The 25,470-nt window shown below is 43.9% G+C and overlaps 1 protein-coding gene across 2 annotated transcripts in view; it reads right to left on the reverse strand.

Annotated features, from left to right (window-relative positions):
- Positions 1–1,931: 1,931 nt before the first annotated feature.
- Positions 1,932–25,470, reverse strand: part of LOC139268039 (dihydropyrimidine dehydrogenase [NADP(+)]-like) — a 1,057,241-nt gene continuing 1,033,702 nt past the window's right edge. For both annotated transcript variants that reach the window (XM_070886024.1, XM_070886025.1), the window contains one exon: positions 1,932–3,576. In XM_070886024.1, coding sequence (XP_070742125.1) covers positions 3,418–3,576 — 159 coding nt within the window. In that variant the 3' untranslated portion in view covers positions 1,932–3,417. The remainder of the gene's footprint in view (positions 3,577–25,470) is intronic.

Here is a 25,470-nt window from a genome sequence, read left to right on the forward strand (position 1 = left end):
CACCCTCAGATTGATGCTCGGGAGAGGGATGGAGTCAGTGGTTAGGGAAGATATGGACAAGATATGTCAATGGACAGAGCAACAGCAGATCAAATTTAATGCAGGCAAGTGTAAACTACTACACAGAGGAAGGAAAAACACACTTACTCTGTGAAGGTTGTTGAAGTAGCTAAACATGTCCTACCCATGCAGAACAGCAAAGTACAATGTCAATAGGATGTTGAACTATGTAGCCAATGCAATAAAATATGTCAGAGAAGGCAGTGGTCGAAGGTTATAGTGCTCTGGGCACTGGAAGCAGGACAGAGAAGAGGAACAAGGTTAATCCCTAGTATCAGGAGTCTGAGCTATGAGGAAAGACTGAAGGAACTTGGGCTGTACTGCCCAGGAAGGAGGCAATTGCCAGGTGATCTTCTAGAGGTGTATAAGATTTTAATAGGTATAGAAAGAGTTAACTCGGAATATTAATTTAAATTAAACTGCAGTAGAACTAGAGGACACAGGTTCAAACTAATAAAAGTTATTTTTAGGACTGATATCAGGAAATTTTCTTTACACTAAGAATGGTGAATGTGTGGAACATAGAATAGCACAGGCAAAAATACTGGAATCATTTATGGAACAATTGGATGCTACATTAGGGTAACATTAGGATGAATTAAGAAGGGCCAGAATTACCTTCCTCATCTGTATTTACCTTTGAGATCTCGTGAATTGAAGAATTTGTGAAAGGTATGGTAGTATCTTTAAACTGTGCTGCTCAATGCGACTTGTTCTTAAACCTGTAACTGCACAGCACCAAACAGATCGTTTTATTACACTGACACTTGACCTTTACAGTTTGACCTTTGGAATGCATTGGTGTCACCATTATACTTCCAATTCCTAAAGGCACTGACTATCCGTGTTAGAGAAGGTGAGTAAAGAAACATTTAATTAAAACGATATGCAATTTAAGTGAAAGTGTATACAGACTGATAAATTAGTTAAAATTGAGCGTTATGCAGTTTTGTTCCTTTATTTGCCCTTTAATTGTTTTAATGAAAAAGAGGTTATCTAAATATGCCTGCCATTAGTTTTATAAACCATTAAAGATGTACTTAAAACAGTATTTCTTTGATGATCCAAAGATATTATTAATTAGCAAATGTAGCCTATCTATTGTAATTAGTGGAAACACTTTTATGAAAATTAGGTGGGGAAAATGTGATACATTAAAGGATGCCCTGAAAGTAATTTTTCAAAAGACCCAAGTGATGATAAAACTGAAACATGTGATCATAATGTGCGTTTTAATTATGCCGTAATAGCCAACTAAGATTTTCTGCTTATGGCTTTTAAATAAAGAACAAAAGACTTGCATTTATATAGTTCCACATCATGTGTCTGAGAAACATTTTGAAGGACTTCACATGAATTATTTTTTGAAGAGCAGTTACTGGTGTGCGGGCAAATGTGGCAGTCCATTTGCATTCTGCAAGATCCTACAAGCAGCAATTAAATGAATGTTTTTCGTGGTGTTGGTTGAGTGAAGAATGTTGGACAAAAATAGAGTATTTTTGTTTTTTTGTTAAATTAATTTTGTTCCTAATGAAAATGCACTATGGTTTCTTTGAAAAAATTAATTGCAAATAAAAAATAAAGATGAATAACTTTGCAATGGATTATAAAACATTGATTGGATATTTGCAAATTGCAGTTCTCGAATGTTGGGTCTCAAGGCTCAGCGTAGCATTGATGCACCACATGGGTTAATGAAAACAAAGCTGATCAAGGTAACACTGAACACAATTTTATAAATTTTCTATTTTATCTTGAGCAAGATATATCCAATTGGCACAAAGAAATAATGAAAGAGAAGACTCGTAATTATTGATATTACATTTATTAAACAAATTATTCAAAATACAAACACACAAAGCAGGTGTCATTAGTAAACTCCCTAATTTAATTAGACTGTTGAGAAAAGTGAACAATAGCAGGCAAAGCTTCCAAGGGAAAAAAGAATTAGGATCAAAATCTTAGCATTAAAATCTGAATTATTCCTCCTTGACTGGTTGCGATCCACAGATGATATTGCCACATTCCAAACAGAAGTGGACCTGTAGTCCACTTACCCCTATGACATGCACTCAATTCCAAAACAAAATCTTTAACCAGCTTCTTTTTAATAGAATTCATTGTTATAAGATTAGGTTTAACTATATCACTGTAAAATATAAGAAAGCACTTGCTAAAGCTCTGAACAAGCACGGCATTGAACCTCTAACAATGGTTACTGGACCAAAATATTTTGAGTGTCGTCAATTTATAAAGAAAATGACTACCATGAAAATACCAAATTTCTGCTATTCATGAGCTGCTACTTAAACAATCAATTCAATTTAATTTACATTGGTAATCAGTATAATCAGTAACAACAAAAACTAATATATGTTTGTGCAGTAAATTAAACATTAAAACCAGACTAACAAGAATTAACTATTAGATCGACAACACAGAACGTTTCTATGTAGTATAATTTGCACAGACTGAGGTGTATAAAAGCACATTAAACATCTCAGGTTAATTTACATGTTATAGAAGAAATCTTTTGGTTGAGCAATTTATTCACTTTCAAAACTGTTTTTTCCTATAGACTTATGCTTTGGAAACTAAGGTATACATCAGATTACAATAAAACTTCAGCTTTCTCGAGCAGATTTAGAATTCAATTTTTCCAGTAATTGGTTTCATGATAGATTAACAAAAAGTAGGATCTGATTCAGATTATGAGAAATAACAGTATTGGCAGAAACCAGCAGGTTCTATGGATCTAAGTGAGTTAAATGGGGAACTGCAGGCTCCATAGGGATGCTCAAGGCAGATATCCTTATCAATATAATGGAATTGTACTTCACATGCTGAAAAAATGTATGTCACGCTGAGAGATTAATGTAAATTTTACCCATATTACTTACTAGGCTGGAATATTTGTACTCCTTATTATATGAAATAACTCTCCAATAAAATAATAGGGGATGCGCATTTTACATTTTCTGTTGCTAGTCCGCAATAGATACCCACCAATGTAGTGAAAGCATATTTTAGCAACTATTAGTTCAAAATTACACATAACGGTCTGCACACTGTAAGCCAATTGCCATTGCCTTATTACTTACTTGCCTGACATTAAATATATTGCTTACTGATTATTAAAGTAGTACAGTTTTTTTAACATAAACGTTTTATTCAATTGTTGTAGGCTAATTGGACAACGCATGGCTGCAGTAACTAGGATTAATAAGTTAAAATCAATACTTTTGAAGCAACAGTAATTTGTCATGTTATATCATGAATGACTAAATCAATACTTTTTGGGAGATATGGTATTTAAGTCATGTTTCACTGCTGGACCATGTCAACTCAACAAACTCATCAGACAGCCAAAGGAATACCTCTCTTTGGTTCATAAGGTGTTAAACGAGAAATCATTGTAATGCAATTAATGATGGGACAGACACTATAGCAAAGAGTGCAACCTGTGCAGTCAGCAGTAACTCGAGGAAGATGCGTCTCGGGGTCAAAGGTTATGGCCTATAAAGAGATTTAAAAACAATTATTAGATGAAGAAATTGGAATGACAACATAGCAATAACAACTTCCATTTATAAAAACAGAAAAAGCTCGATTCCTTAGCAGGTCAGGCAGCATCAGTGGAGAGAGAAACTGAGTTACCGGCTCAGATTTTGCGGAGATTAGCAAGCGCGATCGGTGGCCGGTCACTGTGGGAAAGCGTTTTCTTCCCCCCAGCCGGGCAGGACCCCGCTACAAACCCACTGCCACACGTCTTTCCCAATGTCGGGTCTGTCAGCGCTGAGCAGACCCGACACACGGCGGCGGGAGACCCAATTTGGGTCATTATTGGCTTGTTTAGAGCTACTTAAGAATGATTTTCAGCTTACCTTTTGCATTTGACAGCTCACCCACGGGGCCCATGCTGGTCGTGGACCACGTCTGTCAAGTTGAGGCGTGAGCTCAGTGGCCATTAAATCAGCTGTTGAGTTGACAGCTTCAAATGTCAAGTAAAAGCTCCCACCTTACAGAGATATCTTCCCTCAGCCACAAGCTCTTCCTCACTGCATTTCCACAACAGATTCACCATGCTGCAAGTCTTTATCCAGTCTGACCTCATTACCTCTCTCAACATTGACAGATCGCTTCTGTCATCTCTACTTCACCTGCCATGTATTCCATCAGCATGGGTGTCCTTTATACTGTCTCGCCTTGGTCCTCAGAATCCTACCACGATCAGTCCAACACCAGCAGCACCAGGCACACCAGCAACATCAACAACAACACCTCCTCCGCAATCACCTGATCCTGGACAAGACAGAAGGCATGAGCACCCGACCACATTGCTGCTCGGGAGGCCAAGGATGACCACACCATAGTCAGATTTACTTCACAATGCTGGACACCTTAGCTGTCACATGGTGCACAAGGTGGCATCACCCCACACCAACACCATAAAGCATCTCTACAAAACCCAAGCCATTCCTTTCACACTCATGACCATTGTGGGGGGCACAGTTTGTACCTCTCCAGTCCGGGACTTTTAGTCTGGAAACATCCCTGGTCCGACATCAGTCCCGGCGTGGACTGCCCCTTGAAGCAATGTTACAGTGCGCGGGCTGGGCTGCGCTGGGGTGGGGTGCTGCTGCGGTGTGTGTGTGTGTGCGCAGCAATTGGCTGGAGTGGCTGTCAGTCAGTGCGGGTTCTGCTGGTGCTGGGGACCACGCCCACAGGCTGCGAGTGGGAGCCACAGACACAGAGCACGCGCATGTTGTACAATGGCGCTGCCTGCAGCTCGCTGTCTCTCTCTCTCTCTCTCCGTCTCTCCTGGGGGGGGGTCTGTGTCTGTGCATTGCGCAAAGTGGGCTGGGAGGTCAGTGAGGGAGGCAGGCTCTGATTCTCTGTCTCAGGATCTATTGCACACTCCACACTGCAAGAACCTGCTGTGTGTGTGTGTGTGTGTGTGGGCCGCTGCAGTCTCGGGGAGTTGTTGTGTGTGTGTCTCGGTGCGAGGAGGCTGCCGCTTCCACCAGTCAGGCTCTGCTCGCGGCTTACACATGGACTGGCGCCGGGAGGAGGATCATGGGTAAGGGTCGGCGTCTCTCCTTGACTTTATCCTCCACTTTATCTCCAATCTCTAGTTTTTTTTGTGTATATGTCTGTGTTTTTTTGAGGTGTTGGTGTTGGTGTTCATTGAGGTAAGCGGGCAAGGAAAGGGAAGAGAAGGGCAGGCGGCTGACTGAGGCACTAAAGCTGGGCCTGAGGATTTTTTTAAAACGCGTGATTCCGGACGACTAAATACTGTGCAGTAGGCTTCTGTGCAGCACATGTACAGAACGCACCCGGGCATTGTCAGCAGCGTTGTCACCAGTTGACCTCCCATGATTCAGAAAATTCTCTGGTTCGGCACCGGTCAGGTCCCAAGGGTGTCGGACCAGAGAGGTCCAACCTGTACCATTATGTCTCACCATTCACTGCAACTCACTAAGTCACTTCCAAAGGTGCACACAAATCTATTCAACATTGCAAAGTTTTGAAAATAAAGATTTCAATGTTTGACACCATATTAACAGAAAGTCTACATGAACATTGGCTAAAACCCCAAGTGCCTACCCTTGTGTGTTGTTAGTTGGTATGATTACACTAGGATGAGGGTGAGTGTGAGGGGTGGCTAGTGAGATGAGAATGTGATCATGTAGATAGAGAGGGATAGGTGGAGGTGCAAGTTCAGTTGGTGTGAGTAAGGATGTGCAGGAGTAGGGTAGGGAAGGCAGAGTGATGGGGATGTGATGAGAGGCATTTCAGGATGAGGTTGAGTGTGGCTTTGTACTAACGTTTCATGATCTACTGAGGTCATTGAAACGTTTGCAGCATTGCACCCAGGTCCTCCTGACCACATCCCTGCTTGTGTCCTCCTGTGCAATATGAAACCAGGCTGTGTTGGTCTCCTGGAGAGGTCTCTTCCGCCCATTGGAAGGGAAGAGGACCTGCATGCGTGCTGTGACTCCCTCCATAAGCATAAGCATATGGAGGGAGTCATGGAAGAGCCTGGGTGCAGCCGTGCACCTCTGTGCAGTGCTTGTCAGTGTTTGCAGCACCCTCAATCCTGTAGAACACTGACAGCACAAATGTCAAAATAAAATTGGCCATGGTCCCTTTAAGGAAACCTGTTGCTGTTGTGTCATCAAATGACATCATCAGACCTGCTTCCTCTAATTGCCTGGGAAGCGTGCTGGACGGGCTTAACAAGCCCAGTCTAGGGAAATTCATTTCACAGGCCGGGATGGAGACAGCAGCTGGGTCAGGACCTGCCACTGACGTAACCCGCTGAGGTTAGCAAAATCCTAGCCAATGTTTCAGGGCAATGACCTTTCACCAGTTCTGACAAAAGGTCATCGACCTGAAATGTTAGCTCTGTTTCTCTCTCCACAGATGCTCCCAGACCTGCTTGGTATTCCCAGCTGTTTCTATTTCAGATTTCCAGCACCTGCAGTATTTTGCGTTTGCATTTATAAAGCACCTTTAGTGTAAAAAGACATCCCAAGGTGATTCACAGTGTTGCAATTAGACAAAACAATCGATGCCATTTCGGAAGCATATAATAGTATTCATCTAGAATGTGAATTGCTGGCTAATTTGCAATTAACATTGATAAACTGAGGACTGAATTTAAATGGGATGTTTGAGAAGCAGTGCACACTGGTATAAGCCATCTTTTTATTCTGTAATCTTGATATGTGACCTTGCACTTGGCTTCAAAATTAGCATTCAAAATTAGTTACCCTGCCGCCTATCTCAATTTATGAAATTACTTTTAGCCAATTGAGCGTCAGAACTATAAATATTGACAAGACTGTTTTAAAAATGCAACAATGTCACTCATCGAAACATCTTAAGGTATCGGAAACCCATTATACAGGACAAATTATATTAGCTGCTGTGTTGACAGTCTGATCCCGTCCAAATAAATATAACTCATTCTCAGTGTGGACAGGGTTAAAGTATAAGTTCACAAAAGATGATCAGATCTGAGTAATTTAAAAAAGTATTTGAATGTTCTATATATGAGAAAAAGCAGCACAATAAAATGCTGTATTTTTAATCTGCAGTTAAATAATTAGAGATTGTAAATTCCTTTCAAGCAATATTTGGAATATTTCTCAGTTCAAATAAGTAATACAAACTTATCTGCATGTAACAATGTTCAATTCTCAAATGCTGCCCTGTATCTCAGGATGATTTGAGCCTGTTAAGTTGTTGCTGTGCTTATTGTTGGAGTTCTACAGCACAGAGAAATAAATATGCTGAACACAGATTCTTTGTTCTCTCCTCCCAACTTTATCATTCAGTTTAATGCTAAACTGAAATTCAATTGAATAATTTTAGCCGGCATGCCACCATCTCAATTGACAATCCTTTCACACTTTTCATGAACTGATCACTTCATAACAATACTGTTATAATGAAATTTCATTTTTGATCAATGCTTTACTCAGTGTTGAATCTGAGAAGTGTGGACTCAACATCCATGTCATCTCACATCAGTTACGAACACCGTGGCATTGAGAATCACCACCGAACAGTCATTCCAGCTGCAATCACTCCAACAGGCAGGACAACAGGAAGGCATCATAGGCAGACCCTCAGAATCGAGGAAGACTTGCTTCTACTCCAAAAATGAGTTCTTAGGTGACTGAACAGTCCAATACGGGAACCACAGAGTCTGTCACAGGTGGGACAGACAGTCGTTGAAGGAAAGGGTGGGTGGGACTGGTTTGCCGCACGCTCCTTCCGCTGCCTGCGCTTGGTTTCTTCATGCTCTCGGCGACGAGACTCGATGTGCTCAGCGCCCTCCCGGATGCATTTCCTCCACTTAGGGCAGTCTTTGGCCAGGGACTCCCAAATGTCGATGGGGATGTTGCATTTTATCAAGGATGCTTTGAGGGTGTCCTTGAAACGTTTCCTCTGCCCACCTTGGGCTCGTTTGCAGTGTAGGAGTTCCGAGTAGAACGCTTGCTTTGGGAGTCTTGTGTCAGGCATGCGAACAATGTGGCCCGCCCAGCAGAGTTGATCAAGTGTGGTCAATACTTCGATGCTGGGGATGTGGCCTGTCTGTCCTCCCAGGAGATTTGCAGGATCTTGCGGAGACATCGTTGCTGGTATTTCGCCAGCGATTTGAGGTGTCTACTGTCTCTGAGCCATACAGGAGGGTGGGTATCACTACAGCCCTGTAGACCATGAGCTTGGTGCCAGATTTGAGGGCCTGATCTTCAAACACTCTTTTCCTCAGGCGGCCGAAGGCTACACTGGCGCACTGGAGGCAGTGTTGGACCTCGTCGTCAATGTCTTCCCTTGTTGATAAAAGGCTCCCGAGATATGGGAAGTGGTCCACGTTGTCCAGAGCCGAGCCGTGGATCTTGATGACTGGGGGCAGTGCTGTGCGGCGAGGACAGGCTGATGGAGGACTTTTGTCTTACTGATGTTTAGCGTAAGGCCCATGCTTTCGTACACCTCAGTAAAAACGTCGACTATGTCCTGGAGTTCAGCCTCTATATGTGCATAGACGCAGGTGTCGTCCGCGTACTGTAGCTCAATGACAGAGGTTGGGGTGGTCTTGGATCTGGCCAGGAGACAACGAAGGTTGAACAGGTTCCCACTGGTTCCGTAGTTTAGTTCCACTCCAGTGGGGAGTTTGTTGAGTGTGAGGTGGAGCATGGCAGCGAGGAAGATTGAGAAGAGGGTTGGCATGATGACGCAGCCCTGCTTGACCCCAGTCCGGACCTGGATTGGGTCTGTAATGGATCCATTAGTAAGAATCATGGCTTGCATGTTGTCCTGGAGCAGGCAGAGGATGGTGACGAACTTTTAGAGGCAGCCGAAACGGAGGAGGATGCTCCATAGTCCCTTGCGGTTGACAGTGTCAAAGGCCTTTGTAAGGTCAAAGAAGGCCATGTATAAGGGTTGGTGCTGTTCCCTGCATTTTTCTTGCAGCTATCGCGCTGTAAAAATCATGTCCGTTGTGCCCCATAGGGGACGAAATCTGCACTGTGACTCCGGGAGGAGCTCCTCAGCCACAGGGAGAAGTCAATTGAGGAGGATTTTAACGACGACTTTCCCAGTGGCTGATAACAGGGAGATTCCTCTGTGGTTGCCACAGGGAGGCAACTGAACAGTAGAAGAAGCAAAATATTAAAGGGTACGTGGAAAGTCAGGGAAATGCAATTAGAGTAGCTAGCTCCAATGTAAGCAAGCACCAGCACGGGTACAATGGGTCAAATGGCCTCCATCAGGTGGAATTTTCTATGCAAGCAACTTCTGGATTTAAAAACGTTATTTTTGGCGTTGTTCCCTAGCTAGCAGAGTGCAAAATGGGCTGCTGGTGCCCTCTCGCCCGTTCTGTACTCCGCCCAAGGTGAATTTATACCTCTGTATCTTTCAGTTAAAAATCTACAACTAAAAATGACTAACTTGGAAAAATCGAACATTTAAGCCAATTACATTTAATTACAAAACAGCTTGTGAATTTGAGCAACTTATGGTAAACTATATCAATTGTTACAAGCCCCAAAACTGAAATAAATCTGAAAGATGTTCTGTATTGAGAGAATTGACATTGCCGTGTCGAACTGCATGTCCGCCGTTCTACACTGCTTTGTAGCACCTCTGTTTCTCTGCATGTTTCAGTATTCTACTATTGTCAACTGGCAGGGAATTGACAAATTACTTCATGTGAACTGTTGTCAGCCAACAATAGAGTGTACAGCTCTGAACTCATGAGGTGTCAGTTAGATGGCACAATGCCAGACAAACGCTGAAATACTCGAAACTTTGAAAAAAAAAACAAGAAAATATCGCCCCAGATTTTACGGGGCCTATGACAGCGTACTCAACTGCCGGGTTTCCGCAAGCACCGCGCATGTGCAAAAACCCAGAACTTGCGATCTGTCAAGTTAGATCATCCACATGAGCAGTAAATGTACATTCGCTGGTGGAGAGTTTAGCTGGCCAACTACCGCCCAGCAAATGCCCACAAAACTCTTCCGCCCGATAAAAGCAGGCGTAGGGTCTTCTTTTACCAGAGTAAGAGTTTAAATAAATATTAAAATAACATTTTAGAATAATTTAAACATTCAAAAACCTTTAAAATTAGTTCAGGTTATGTTTGGCCCCTTTAAAAACGTTTAAATTTATTTTTCAAAAAATTTAATTTTTCATTAAATTGAATTTTAATTAATGAATGTGATGATTTATTTTTATATATTTTTTATGTGATTTCTATTATGCTTATGGGGATTTTGTATGTAAATGGAATCCCCACAAGCATAATGAGAACCTCCTTTCTGATTGGTTGGGCCGGCTCACGTGATCCCAGGGATGCTTGTGAACTGCATGCATCCCTGGGATTTGTGACCCTTTACACCTGCAGGCCCAGGACCATAAGAGTCCGAAGATATGGAGGCATCAGGTAGGTGCGCACTTTTCTTGCGGATCGGAGGCATTCGCCCGCGGGAAGCCTCCGACCGCAATTTCAAGTCCAATACGTGTAATTGATCGTAAAGGTTATTCTTTAAGCCTTTAATGCTTAAAGTATTAGATCATAAGAAATAGGTACAGGAGTAGACTGTATAGCCACCCGAGCCTGTTCCGCCACTCAATAAGATCATGGTTGAACTTCTACATCAACTCCCACCCCATTCCCATATCCCTTAATCTATTGATCTCAGTCATGTATATACTCATCGACTGAACATCCACAGCCCTCTGGGGTAGAGAATTTCAAAGATTCACAACCCTCTGAGTGAAGAAATTTCTCCTCATCTCAGTTCTAAATGCCTACCTCTTATCCTGAGACTATCCCTCCTTAGTTCTAAACTCTCCAGCCAGGGAGGGAAATAGCCTCTCAGCATCTACTCTGTCAAGCCTTCTAAGAATTTTATACGTTTCAATGAGATCCTCTCACTCTTCTAAACTCCAGAGACTAAAGGCTCATTCTACTCAATCTCTCTTTATAGGACAGCTCTCTTATCCCAAGAATCAGTCGAGTGAATCTTTGTTGTACCCCTTCTAAGCCAAGTATATCCTTCCTTAGGTAAGGAGACCAAAACTGTACACAGTACTCGAGGTGTGGTCTCACCAAAGGCCTATATAATTGGCCCAGGAGTGGCGCAGCATATAACAGCAGCGGGGTCATGGCCCAGGAGTGGTGCAGCATATAACAGCAGCGAGGTCATGGCCCAGGAGTGGTGCAGCATATAACAGCAGCGGGGTCATGGCCCAGGAGTGGTGCAGCATATAACAGCAGAGGGGTCATGGGCCAGGAGCGGTGCAGCATTTAACAGCAGAGGGGTCATGGCCCAGGAGTGGTGCAGCATTTAACAGCAGAGGGGTCATGGCCCAGGAGTGGTGCAGCATATAACAGCAGCGAGGTTGGGCCCGGGAGTGGCGCAGCATATAACAGCAGCGGGGTCATGGGCCAGGAGCGGTGCAGCATATAACAGCAGCGGGGTCATGGGCCAGGAGCGGTGCAGCATATAACAGCAGCGGGGTCATGGGCCAGGAGCGGTGCAGCATATAACAGCAGCGAGGTTGGGCCCAGGAGTGGTGCAGCATATAACAGCAGTGGGGTCATGGCCCAGGAGCGGTGCAGCATATAACAGCAGCGAGGTTGGGCCCAGGAGTGGTGCAGCATATAACAGCAGCGGGGTCATGGCCCAGGAGTGGTGCAGCATATAACAGCAGTGGGGTCATGGCCCAGGAGCGGTGCAGCATATAACAGCAGCGAGATTGGGCCCAGGGGAGGCGCAACAGAGCTTGGTCTCCAGTCATCTTGGTCATCCTCACCACTGGACCAAGACCTAGCTCTGTCAAGCCCATGTGGTGACTGATGTGCAACGTTAAAAAAATCCATACACAGGTATCTTCCACCTTTTAAGCTGTAACTCATTGTAACACCTGTGAGCCCATCTCTTTTTGGTGTGAAGAGTGTCATCCTCCTTACGAGGGACTGCCTAGTAGTAGTAGTATATAATTGCAGCAAGAATACTCTTAAGGTCCAACCCCCTTGCAATAAAGGCTAACATAGGCTAAGTGAATGGGCAAAAATTTGGCAGATGGAGTATAATGTGGGAAAATGTGAGGTTATCCACTTTGGTAGGAAAAATAAAAAAACAATGTATTATTTAAATGGAGAAAAATTGCAAAGTGTTGCAGTACAGAGGGATCTGGGGGTCCTTGTACACGAAACACAAAAAGTTAGCATGCAGGAACAGCAAGTAATTAGGAAGGTAAATGGAATGTTGGCCTTTATTTCAAGGGGGATGGAATATAAAAGTAGGGAAGTCCTGCTACAACTGTACAGGGCATTGATAAGACCATATCTGGAATACTGTGTACAGTTTTGGTCTCCTTATTTAAGGGGGATATACTTGCATTAGAGGCAGTTCAGAGAAGGTTCACGAGGTTGCTAACATTTACTAGTCTCTTGCCTTGAATATTATATTCTGCTTTTCCGTTCTTCCTACCAAAGTGAATAATATCAGACTACTCCGCATTATACTCCATCTGCCATCTTCTTGCCCAATCACTTAACCGCTCTATATCCCTTTGCAGCCTCTTTGTGTCCTCTTCACAGCTTGCATTCCCACCTAGCTTTGCATCATTAGCAAACTTGGATATATTACACTCGGTCCCATCATCTAAATCATTGATATAGATTATAAATAACTGAGGGCCAAGCACTGATCCTTGCGGTACCCAACTAGTTATATCCTGCCATCTCAAAAATGACCCATTTATTTCTACTCTCTGTTTTCTGTCCGTTAACCAATCCTCAATTCATGCTAATATGTTACCCTAATCCCTGAGCCTTAATCTTGTGTAACAACCTCTCGTGTAGCACCTTATCAAAAGCCTTCGGAAAATCCAAATATACGACATCCACTGGTTCCCCCTTATCTACCCTGCTAGTTATAACCACAAAAACTTCAATAGATTTGTCAAACATGATTTCCCTTTCATAAAAACTATTGATTTTGCCTAATTATATTGATTTTCCAAGTGGCTGCTTACCACATGGATTCTAGCATTATCCCTACTAGTGGTGTTAGGCTAACTGGCCTACAGCCTCTCCTTCCTTTCCTGAATAGCGGGGTTACATTTACTACCTTCCAATCCACAGGGATCATTCTTGAATCTAGGGAATTCTGGAAGATCAAAACCAATGCATCCACTATCTCTGCAGCCACCAATTTTAAAACCCTAGGATGTAGCCAGTCAGGTCAAGGGGATTTGATGGCTTTTCATAGCATTAATTTCTACAGTACTTTTTATTTATGAATATTAATTCCTTTAAGTTCCTCACTCTTATTAGACCCTTGGTTTCCCACAATATGTTCTTTGTGTCTTCTATTTGAAGACAGACACAAAATATTTGTTTAACGTCTCTGCCATTTCCTTATTCCCCATTATAATTTATCCTGTCTCTGTCCCTAAGGGACCCATGTTTACTTTTGCTAATCTCTTCCTTTTTACATACTTGGGCTGATAAGTGGCAAGTAACATTCATGCTACACAAGTGCCAGGCAATGACCATCTCCAACAGGAGAAAGTCTAACCAACTCCCTTTGACATTCAATGGCATTACCATCATCAAATCCCTCACCATCAACTTCCTGGAGGCCACCATTGACTAGAAATTTAACGGGACCAGGCGCATAAATATAAGAGCAGGTCAGAGATTAGGTATTCCGCGGTGAGTAACTTACCTCCTGATTCCCCAAAGCCTTTTCATCATCTACAAGGCACAAGTCAGGAGTGTGATGGAATACTTGCCACTTTCCTGGATGAGTGCAGCTCCAACAACACTCAAGAAGCTCAACACCATCCAGGACAAAGCAGCCTGCTTGATTTTCACCATATCCACCACCTTAAACATTCACTCCCTCCACCACCAGCGCACCATGGCTGCAGTGTGTACCATCTACAAGATGCACTGCAGTAACTCGCCAAGGCTTCTTTGGCAGCACCTCCCAAACCCACGACCTCTACCACCTAGAAGGATAAGGGCAGCAGGCGCATGGGAACACCATCACCTGCAAGTGCCCCTTCAAGTTATACACCATCCTAACTTGGAAATATATCGCTGTTCCTTCATCGTTGCTGGGTTAAAATCCTGGAACTCCCTCCCTAACAGCACTGTGGGAGTACCTTCACTACAAGGACTGCAGCGATTCAAGAAGGCAACTCACCACCACCTTCGAAAGGGCAATTAGGGATGGGCAGTAAATACTGGCCTTCCCAGTAATGCCCACATCCCGTGACTGAATAATAAAAGATATTATGAACTCCCGACAGGGGGCAGGCAAACAATTCCACTTGACAACAATAACTTACATTAATATCACACCTTTAACCCAGTTGGTATCCCAATGTGTTGTAATGAGGGAGGATAAAAAGAGATAAATAAGGGAATGAATGCTGAGCAAATGAAGGAGGAAATGGGGTGAAATGACTGGAAGCTTAGTCAAAAATATTCTTTTTCAAAGGTTGGGAAAGAAGATGAAAAAAGAAGTGGGGTTTTGAGCAGGATTTACGCGTAGTTTGCTGCACTTCAGCAAAGTAACCTGCCTCTTAAACCCAGATTCCTTTCAAAAGGTCCTGACCTTTTATTTCACCACTCCTGTCGCTTTTGCCCTGCACCTTTAGCATTGGAGCAATGTCTTCTTGGATACAGATGCACCTCAAAATTGCTGTATAAGGTGATGGAGGCGAGAGAAAATGCCCAGATGAGGTGAGAAAGGGCATTGACTCTGGTACCAATGCAGCTCGTGCAAAGTCCCATAAAAGAAGAGTAAATTGTTAAAGTTAAAAGAGGTGTTTGCAGCCCACTGTGCAAACATTAACACTTTAATGCCTGGAAAGAGGCGACTATTTCTCAGTTCTCTTCAATGAATAAAAGTTATTGATGGGGAGCGACCAGTAACCAGTGCTTGATGATGTGTGTGCAAATCTCTGCCCTCGCCAATTTCATGGTGAAGTGAGCAGTCATTGGTTCTCTGCTTGTATTGCTGTGAAAACAGAGCCAATGCTACATCCTTCACTGCAGCATACATTCACAATTTTTATTTCTTATTTTTCTTCTGGTTTCCCTTTGTCTCCCTCATCTCCTTTTTCCATTTTTTTTTCATTATCAGTCAGTTTCTTCTTTTCCAATTTCCCATCTTTCTGTAAGAGTCAGAAGTGCTGCTACATCCTTGGTATGGTTGTCCAAACACATGCCCCTGCTAACAGATGGTTAAACAACCAGGGGGTGAAATTCAGTTCCAGCCACCAGGCGGGAGTTCCTGTGTCAGGTGAGGAAGTCCCGCCCCGCGAGCTATATTGTGCTTAGCGCCCCCGGGAGCAACTGCAGTGCAAAATATCGCGCTGCAGGTCCTCCCGGGGACGGGAGTGGAGCGCAAAGCCATGCGAAGTTTGCAGTGCTGTAGCGCTAGTGCATAGACAGGGCTCTCCCCTTCCATTACCAAACTTCCGTTCCGGGGCAAAAACGGGTTGTGCGCACGGAGATAACGTTGTCATCACCGGCGCAGCGACGCGAGGCGCTACCGGTTACCGCTGCTAAACTCCCGTGAAATTTCGCAGGAGTTGGTAGTGGTGCTCTGTCGGGGGGAAAAGTCGTCTGCGCCCCTGGGGGCACTAACAGGGGGCGCAAATGACCCAAATCTTTCCCCCTTAGTCCCCATCTCTGCCCACATTGGGGACTCATGCAAATTCACCATTACTCATCCACTCTCAGCGCATATGCACAACTCACGATTCCACTTTTCCCATTCTTTCAGTCTTCAATGAAATCAGGAAAATATTCTTTACGAATAAGTTTCAGGATCCTTACATGGTGGTGCACAACCTCAGTGATAGAATTCTTCCAGCCCATTGTTGATTGGAATATTCTGTCCATACTAACAGTAATTGATTACTACAGTCAGAAAAAGTTTTACTTAGAATAATGCAGAAGGAGGCCACTTGACCCAATGTACTTGTGCTGGCTCTTTGAAAGTGCTATCCAATTAGTCCCACTATCCTGCTCTTGCTCTCCACAGCCCTGCAATTTTATGATGGATACTATTGCAGGCAGATAAAGTAACGCAAAGTTTTGTGGTAAAGGTACTAGCCATTATTTCAAGGTTAAAGCTTTTACACGCATGAAGAATTTTGAACAAAGTCCGTAAAGTACTTTGCTGGAAAGGGGATCATTTTATGGGGTGTTTTAAACTTGATCAAGCTGAATAAACAAGAATGTCATTAAGTAAATATAGTGACTTACATTATCAGAAATGAGTTGCTTCAGTGTTAGGACTTGCAGGCCACATGTTATAGGATAAAACAGTGCAATTTATTGTGCATATAGTACTTAAGATTTGATTTGAAATTGTAAATAAATATACTTTGGAACAATAAAATTAAGTGTCTGGTAGGTAGGATGGGATGGGGAAAGAGAATTAGCAGGTTGAAGAATGAGATATAGGCTTCGGGTTATTTATTGGGCTCAATTTTCCTCAGTGATTTATTTCGTTTTTTTGGAGCAGGCCGCTTTTTTTGGCCAAAGTTAAAAAATGTTGACGTACTTGGGCCCCCAAAAAACGGGCGTAACTCTTCAAGTACGCCAAAAAAGAAGCTTTGGGGAAAATTGAGCCCATTGTCCCACTAGATAACCAGTAACTGTTCCATAAATTGAGGATTGGATAACACATCTACTTTACGAAAATACAGGCTGCAGACCGTGTGTTAAGGTGACATTTATGTGATTTTTATCTGGGATTCTCTCATGTATAAACTTTAATTAAAACCACATAACAAAGATATTGTTTCATTCTGATGTTTTGGATGCTTTATTGACAGACGAAGAGACAGATAGCAAAAAAGGCAGATTTCCGATTCACAAATTCTAATTAGTAGATTCATGTTATTGACCAGTTGTCTCGATTTAAAAATACTTGTTATTAATTTGGATCCAAGTAATGAGCAACATGCTACTAACGTTTCGGAGAACTCAGCAGCATCTTTCATTAGCAAAGCCTTGGCTTGCTCGAAGATGAAATATTTTTATGTCCTATTTGGTTTTAAATTATTTTTTTAACTGCTTGAGGGTGTAAAGATGTTAATAGACAATCACAAGTACAAGAAAAAGAAAATTAACTCCTAAGCAGCTAGTGGCTAGCTTCCCCTCCACTAAAATATTTCCCCTCCCCTCCACTATTCAGGCAGTCTTCTTCCAGCAAGAGGGCTAAGCAGTTTGACAAGTTTCTGTGGGAGCTGTCAATTATGGTTTAGCTGCTGGTACAAGTAACTCTCTCTTTGATCTCAATTCTTCCCTGTCACCGAGCATCTGATGATAAGAGTGCGATTAGTCACTCAGCTTCCAGGGGAAGTGTGGTTTCAAACAGAGGCTGGTATTCAGCTGAATTATGCTGCCAAGCCAGTAACTCACTGCATTTTAATGAACTTAAACTCATCCTTTTTAACATTTTATCATAGGATATTGTTCACCCTAACAGGTGAGTTAAGCTAGAATATTTACCTACAGGCCTGCATTCCAAATGTATCGGAAAATAACTTTAATGAGCACAACCACTGAATTCCCAGAACATAAGAACATAAGAACATAAGAATTAGGAACAGGAGTAGGCCATCTAGCCCCTCGAGCCTGCTCCGCCATTCAACAAGATCATGGCTGATCTGGCTGTGGACTCAGCTCCACTTACCCGCCCGCTCCCCGTAACCCTTAATTCCCTTATTGGTTAAAAATCTATCTATCTGTGATTTGAATACATTCAATGATCTAGCCTCAACTGCTTCCTTGGGCAGAGAATTCCACAGATTCACAACCCTCTGGGAGAAGAAATTCCTTCTCAACTCGGTTTTAAATTGGCTCCTCCGTATTTTGAGGCTGTGCCCCCCCTAGTTCTAGTCTCCCCGGCCAGTGGAAACAACCTCTCTGCCTCTATCTTGTCTATCCCTTTCATTATTTTAAATGTTTCTATAAGATCACCCCTCATCCTTCTGAACTCCAACGAGTAAAGACCCAGTCTACTCAATCTATCATCATAAGGTAACCCCCTCATCTCCGGAATCAGCCTCGTGAATCGTCTCTGTACACCCTCCAAAGCTAGTATATCCTTCCTTAAGTAAGGTGACCAAAACTGCACACAGTACTCCAGGTGCGGCCTCACCAATACCCTATACAGTTGCAGCAGGACCTCCCTGCTTCTGTACTCCATCCCTCTCGCAATGAAGGCCAACATTCCATTTGCCTTCCTGATTACCTGCTGCACCTGCAAACTAACTTTTTGGGATTCATGCACAAGGACCCCCAGATCCCCCTGAACCGCAGCATGTTGTAATTTCTCCCCATTCAAATAATATTCTCTTTCACTGTTTTTTTTCCCAAGGTGGATGACCTCAAACTTTCCGACATTGTATTCCATCTGCCAAACCTTAGCCCATTCGCTTAACCTATCTAAATCTCTTTGCAGCCTTTCTGTGTCCTCTACACAACCCGCTTTCCCACTAATCTTTGTGTCATCTGCAAATTTTGTTACACTACACTCTGTCCCCTTTTCCAGGTCAATCTATGTATATTGTAAACAGTTGTGGTTCCAGCACCGATCCCTGTGGCACACCACTAACCACCGATTTCCAACCCGAAAAGGACCCATTTATTCCGACTCTCTGCTTTCTGTTCGCCAGCCAATTCTCTATCCATGCTAATACATTTCCTCTGACTCCGCGTACCCTTATCTTCTGCAGTAACCTTTTGTGCGGCACCTTATCGAATGCCTTTTGAAAATCTAAATACACCACATCCATCGGTACATCTCTATCCACCATGCTCGTTATATCCTCAAAGAATTCCAATAAATTAGTTAAACATGATTTCCCCTTCATGAATCCATGTTGCGTCTGCTTGATTGCACTATTCCTATCTAGATGTCCCGCTATTTCTATCTAGATGTCCCGCTATTTCTTCCTTAATGATAGTTCAAGCATTTTTCCCACTACAGATGTTAAACTAATCGGCCTATAGTTACCTGCCTTTTGTCTGCCCCCTTTTTTAAACAGAGGCGTTACATTAGCTGCTTTCCAATCCGCTGGTACCTCCCCAGAGTCCAGAGACTTTTGGTAGATTATAACGAATGCATCTGCTATAACTTCCGCCATCTCTTTTAATACTCTGGGATGCATTTCATCAGGACCAGGGGACTTGTCTACCTTGAGTCCCATTAGCCTGTCCAGCACTACCCCCCTAGTGATAGTGATTGTCTCAAGGTCCTCCCTTCCCACATTCCTGTGACCAGCAATTTTTGGCATGGTTTTTGTGTCTTCCACTGTGAAGATCGAAGCAAAATAATTGTTTAAGGTCTCAGCCATTTCCACATTTCCCATTATTAAATCCCCCTTCTCATCTTCTAAGGGACCAACATTTACTTTAGTCACTCTTTTCCGTTTTATATATCTGTAAAAGCTTTTACTATCCGTTTTTATGTTTTGCGCAAGTTCACCTTCGTAATCTATCTTTCCTTTCTTTATTGCTTTCTTAGTCATTCTTTGCTGTCGTTTAAAATTTTCCCAATCTTCTATTTTCCCACTAACCTTGGCCACCTTATACGCATTGGTTTTTAATTTGATACTCTCCTTTATTTCCTTGGTTATCCACGGCTGGTTATCCCTTCTCTTACCGCCCTTCTTTTTCACTGGAATACTTCATACATTTCCCGTGTGCATCAAATTCAGCAAGTAGATATGGAAGGCGGTTTAACACCGGTTTAGTTACAATGGCCCCAAGTTTCAACATGATTTGCTCCTGATTTTTAGGAGCAACTGGTGTAGAACGGAGTATCTTAGAAATCGGAATTCTCGTCATTTAGTTTGCTCCAGTTCTAGTCAGTTAGAACAGTTTTACTTTGGAACAGAATTTTTTTTTCAAAAGGAGGCGTGTCCGGCCACTTATGCCTGTTTTCAAAGTTTCGTCAGTGAAAACTTACTCCAAACTAACTTAGAATGGAGTAAGTGAAGATTCTTGTATGCTCGAAAAAACCTTGTCTACACTTTCGAAAATCAGGCGTAGGTTACAAATCAGGCGTAGGGAATGGGGGCGGGTTTAAAGGGAAGTTTACAAACATTAAACACTTCAGTTTTACAAATAAAGAGCCATCATCAATAATAAATGATAAATACATCAATAAATCAACCAATAAATCAATCAAAAAAAATTAATAAGTAAAACATTTTCTACTTACCGACTGCAGCACCGGGAGCCCTCCAACAGCGTGCTGGGATGCCCCCCCCCCCCCAGTGTGTCTCTGTCAGTGTCTCTATCTCTCTGTCTGTCTGTGTGTGTCTCTCATTCTCTGTCTGTCAGTGTCTGTGTTTCTGACAGCGAGGGGAGGGGGAGGAGGGGGTAGAGGGAGAGAGGGGGGAGGCAGAGGGAGGGAAGGGGGAGAAGGGGGAGGGATGGGGGAGAAGGGGGAGGGGGGGAGAAGGGGAGGGGGAGAAGGGGATAAAGGGGAGAGGGGGAGAAAGGAGATGGGGGGGAAAGAGATGGGGGGGGAAGGAGATGGGGGGGAAGGAGATCGGGGGGAAGGAGATGGGGAGGGGAAGGAGATGGGGGGGAAGGAGATGGGGGAAGGAGATGGGGGGAAGGAGAGGGGGGGGAAGGAGTTGGGGGGTTGGAGAAGGGGGAGGGAGGCTGAACGGGCCGGGCCCATGACTTCAGGCAGGGCCCATCCCCAGCACCAGATTTACTGGTAGGTGGCGTTGGGTCGGGTTGGGGGGAGCGCGGGTCAAGGGGGTGGTGGGAGGGAGGTCGGTTCGGTTCGGGTCGGGGGGAGGGAGGTCAGGTCGGATCCAGTCTCGGGGGGGGGGGCGGGGGGTAAGCGGAAGTCAGGTCGGGTCCGGTCTGGGGCAGGGGGGGAGAACGCGGGAGTCGGGTCGGGTCCGGAGCCGGGGGGGGCGGGGGGAAGCGGGAGTCGGGTCGGGTCCGGTCCGGGGACGGGGGGTGGGGGAAGCGGGAGTCGGGTCGGTGTCGGGTCCAGTCGGGGGGGGGGTGGCGGAATCGGGAGTCGGGTCGGTGTTGGGTCCGGTCCGGAGGCGGGGGGCGGGAAGCGGGAGTCGAGTCGGGTCGGGAGGAAGCAGGAGCTGGCCGTGGGAGGAGCCTTATTCACGCAGCCCCAGTGAGGCCATTCGGCCAGGGCTAGGGGCTGCGTGCTTCGGGCCCCTCCCACACAGTTTCGGGCGCCTGGAGCTACTGCACTTGCGCGCCCACTGTAGCGTGCATGTGCAGAGGTCCCGGCACTGTTTTCAGTGCAGGGACCTGGCTCCGCCCCCTACAGCTCCTGCTGCGCTGCGCCGAGGGCCAGAGGACCTGCAGGGAGCTGGAGAATCTGGAGGTTTTTTTTCGGCGCACTTTGTGGCGCGAAAAATGGGCTTCCAGGTCGGGACTGCGCCGTTCTAGACGCGGCTCGAAACTTGGGCCCAATGAGTTGTACTGCTGCTCTTACTTTCTGATGTACTGTAATTGATATACTCAAACGAACATCAACACAAATTATACAATCAGATCTGATTAAAATTTTTGCTTTTACCCCACAATCATTTTGGTGACTGATGTTGTCATTCATAAACCTGATTGCAGACAGCAGCTGAAACTGATCTGACTCTACAACATTACAGAGTCTACACTAGAATTGCGACCGGTCTCTATTTCTGCATTTCTCTTATATTAAATGTTACAGAAACAAATATAATATGAAACTCCACTGAAAATAGTACAGAGCTTGACCAGTGCTTAAAATTAATATACAGAAAAGACAATAAAGAAGTGATGAATTTTTCGATGCTTCAAGGACCTCTGTCCACAGGAAGCACGAGGCTGAACTTTAACTGTAATCTGCCTGGTTATCATCTCCCGTAAGAGCAGAAACGTTTTAATGTTTCTTTACTATGATTATTTATTGTGCACATCATTCTATTAATTTGGGTTGAAATGAGAAGTCTTTTTTTTTGGCCTGAAGGCGGATAGGTAGCAATGTGGTAATCACTTACCGTAATCTCGGCTGTTACTATAGCAACAGAATCTGTAACATCATCTGACGCACAGGCCATGAAGCATGCAGTGCAATCAAAAATGTGAATCAGACTTTTCTGAAGGCCATTTAAATACCTTTGCTATCTTTTACATGAAGACTTTTGAAACTACCTGAAACATCTTTATTTATGTGTTTCTAGCTCGTCTATAAGAGGCAACAAGTTCAGAGTTGTGAAGGGCATAGTAAGAGCAGCTGGAATGGGTTGCCAGGAAGGATAATTGAGGCTCGGACATGGAATCATTGAAGAAGCAGCAAGATGCTAGTCATAGATTGCCAACTCAGGGTGGACATATTCCTGGAGGCTTCATCATCTTCCACCTACAACCAGTCTAGTCAAACAGCCTTTTTATTCATCTCCAATATTATAATATCTAATAAACAGAAGTTTTCAAAGAAAATGATAAAAAACACAATTTTTGTTTAATGCCCCACTGATTTTTCTCCCAGATAGCTTGCTGCATCAGTAGTGGCTCAGTGGGTAGCACACTCATTTCTAAGTCAGAAGGTTGTGGATTCAAGTCCCACTCAAGTGCAGTACTGAGAGTGCACTGCACTGTCGGAGGTGCCGTCTTTTGGATGAGACGTTAAATCGAGGCCCTGTCTGCTCTCTCAGATGGATGTAACAGATCTCATGGCACTCTTTTGAAGAAGCGCAGGGGAGTTATCCCTGGTGTCATGTGGCCAATATAATTGGAATGGTTCAATATTGTTGTAGCAACGTATCCATGGTCAAGTATAGGAAATTCCACGCCTATTCCTTCCAACCTGGAAGATGTTTATATGATTGATAGATTCATGTGGTTAGCTTTAGAGGCTAAACAATAAACAACGTGGAGGTGGTTTGAGCTGGCCTGTTGGTGCAAACTGGGATCAGGAAGCGATTCCTCACCGGAACAGGTAGGCTGATTCTGTGCCTTGGTCCTCATTTTAATGACCGGTGAGCTGCATACGCCTACGTCGGTCCACTGCGATGCCAGCACTAATGCTCCACGTGAAGGTAAGTATCTTTAAACAAACTTACGCTTTTGGTGTAATACTCCAGCAGTCTTTTTAACTGCTGCTGCTTGGGCCACAGGTAGACTAAGCAATCCTGAGCCAAGCAGGCCCGACAACTGCTCCACTCAGGGCAAACGAATTTCGGGAATGGGCCCGGAACAGGGCTTAGGCCCCTGAATAGCATGAGGCATTAAGCCCCTTTTAGACTGACACCAGGAATGCCTCTACAGTGCCCCCACCAAGATCCTGTTAAATATGTTTAATAAGTTGTTTGGTGCAAGGAAGGCTATCCTCCTAAATTGGACCTCTGTTCTCTCCGTTTTCCACCCAGAAAACAGGTACAATGAGGTTCAATTTCACCCTCATATGTCTTCAACTCTGAAGCCTATAGTTATTAGTGACTGATCTGCAATAGCAAATGCTTATGATGTCCAAAATGGAAGTAACACACTAATTCTGCCAGAATATTTCAGAAATGCATTCTGGTGGAAACAAATAACATTTAAAGCTAGATTGCTAGAGTTCCTTGTGCTTTTCAGCTAAATTGATACAATGTATACTGTGCATGTGATAAATTCAGTACTGATCCAACACTGTGTAATTTGATTCCAATCTGCTTTGTAATACTGTGTCAGATAACAAGTCATTTAAAATGAAAGAGCAAAACATTAAGCAAGGGAAATGCAGCCATTGTATTGGCCTGTAAATTGATTATTCATTATGTTCCATTCTTAATAAAATTGGAAATGGCAGGTACTCTAGCAATCATTTGGAAGGCTTTAGAAGGATAGTAGACAAGTATGGGGTTATATCACATCTCACTAATTTTGCGGATGGAGTATCTGCACATTTGAGTTAAAAGGCAGTAGGGGTGGATATGACGCAATTGGAGTCCAACTTTGACCTTTTGGTTAGGATCCCGCTTGCTAGGGTGGGCAGCCAACACACAGCCAGAAACAGGTCAATTAAAATGTTGGAGGTGGGAATGGTGCGGGAAGGCCAGATGTGCCTTTCATCCCCCAACTGTACCCTTTCCGTCTGACAGACAGATAGGGAGGGGGGGGGGGGGGGGTTAAGATCCACCCTAAGAATGGGTGAACCTTGCTACATTGGGATTAAGGTGAAGAGAGAAGAGGGTAGAAGCTTGTATCTGTGAAGTTCCAAGGTGACAAGAAAGTGCTCAGTCAGTGCTGGCAATATGCCACCGCCCTTGCCATCTCCCCCATGGCAAGAACTGAGTGCCTCTCCAAGAACTCCATGGCCTTCTCCTTAAATTATTTAAGGTTGGGGATACACCCTCTAGCGCCCTACCTCTGTCAGGCAGTGCACACCAATTTGTCCTGTAAGAAAGTAGAGTAAATGAAGGTGAAGCTAATAGTTGAAGAGTGTGTGCTAAGTGGGAGAGCTGAAGTAAGAGATGCAGGTGTATGTTGAAGTGAAGGAAGAGGTTTTAGGATTGTGCATGTAAATAACTCAGAGGACCATAGTGTGAAATAGGACTGACTGTAAACATAGCATTTCCATCGGACTTCCAGAAGGCATTTGACAAGGTGCCACATAAAAGGTTACTGCACAAGATAAAAGTTCACGGGGTTGGGAGGTAATATAGTCGCATGGATAGAGGATTGGCTAATTAACAGAGAACAGCAAGTCAGGATAAATTATTCATTCTCCGGTTGGCAACCAGTAACTAGTGGGGTGCCGCAGGGATCAGTGCTGGGACCCCAATTATTTACAATCTGTATTAAGGACTTGGAAGAAGGGACTAGTATAATGTAGCCAAGTTTGTTGCGATACAAAGATGGGAGGAAAAGCAATGTGTGAAGAGGACACAAAAAATCTGCAAAAGGACATAGACAGGCTAAGTGAGTGGGCAAAAATTTGACAGATGGAGTATAATGTTGAAAAATATGAGCTCATGCACTTTGGCAGAAAAAAATCAAAGAGCAAATTATTGTTTAAATGGAGAAAGATTGCAAAGTGTTAGAAACATAGAAACATAGAAAATAGGTGCAGGAGCAGGCCATTCAGCCCTTCTAGCCTGCACCGCCATTCAATGAGTTCATGGCTGAACATGAAACTTCAGTACCCCCTTCCTGCTTTCTCGCCATAACCCTTGATCCCCCGAGTAGTAAGGACTTCATCTAACTCCCTTTTGAATATATTTAGTGAATTGGCCTCAACTACTTTCTGTGGTAGAGAATTCCACAGGTTCACCACTCTCTGGGTGAAGAAGTTTCTCCTCATCTCGGTCCTAAATGGCTTACCCCTTATCCTC

Source organism: Pristiophorus japonicus, chromosome 8 (assembly GCF_044704955.1).
Source record: "Pristiophorus japonicus isolate sPriJap1 chromosome 8, sPriJap1.hap1, whole genome shotgun sequence".
In the NCBI taxonomy this organism is placed as follows: Eukaryota; Metazoa; Chordata; class Chondrichthyes; family Pristiophoridae; genus Pristiophorus; species Pristiophorus japonicus.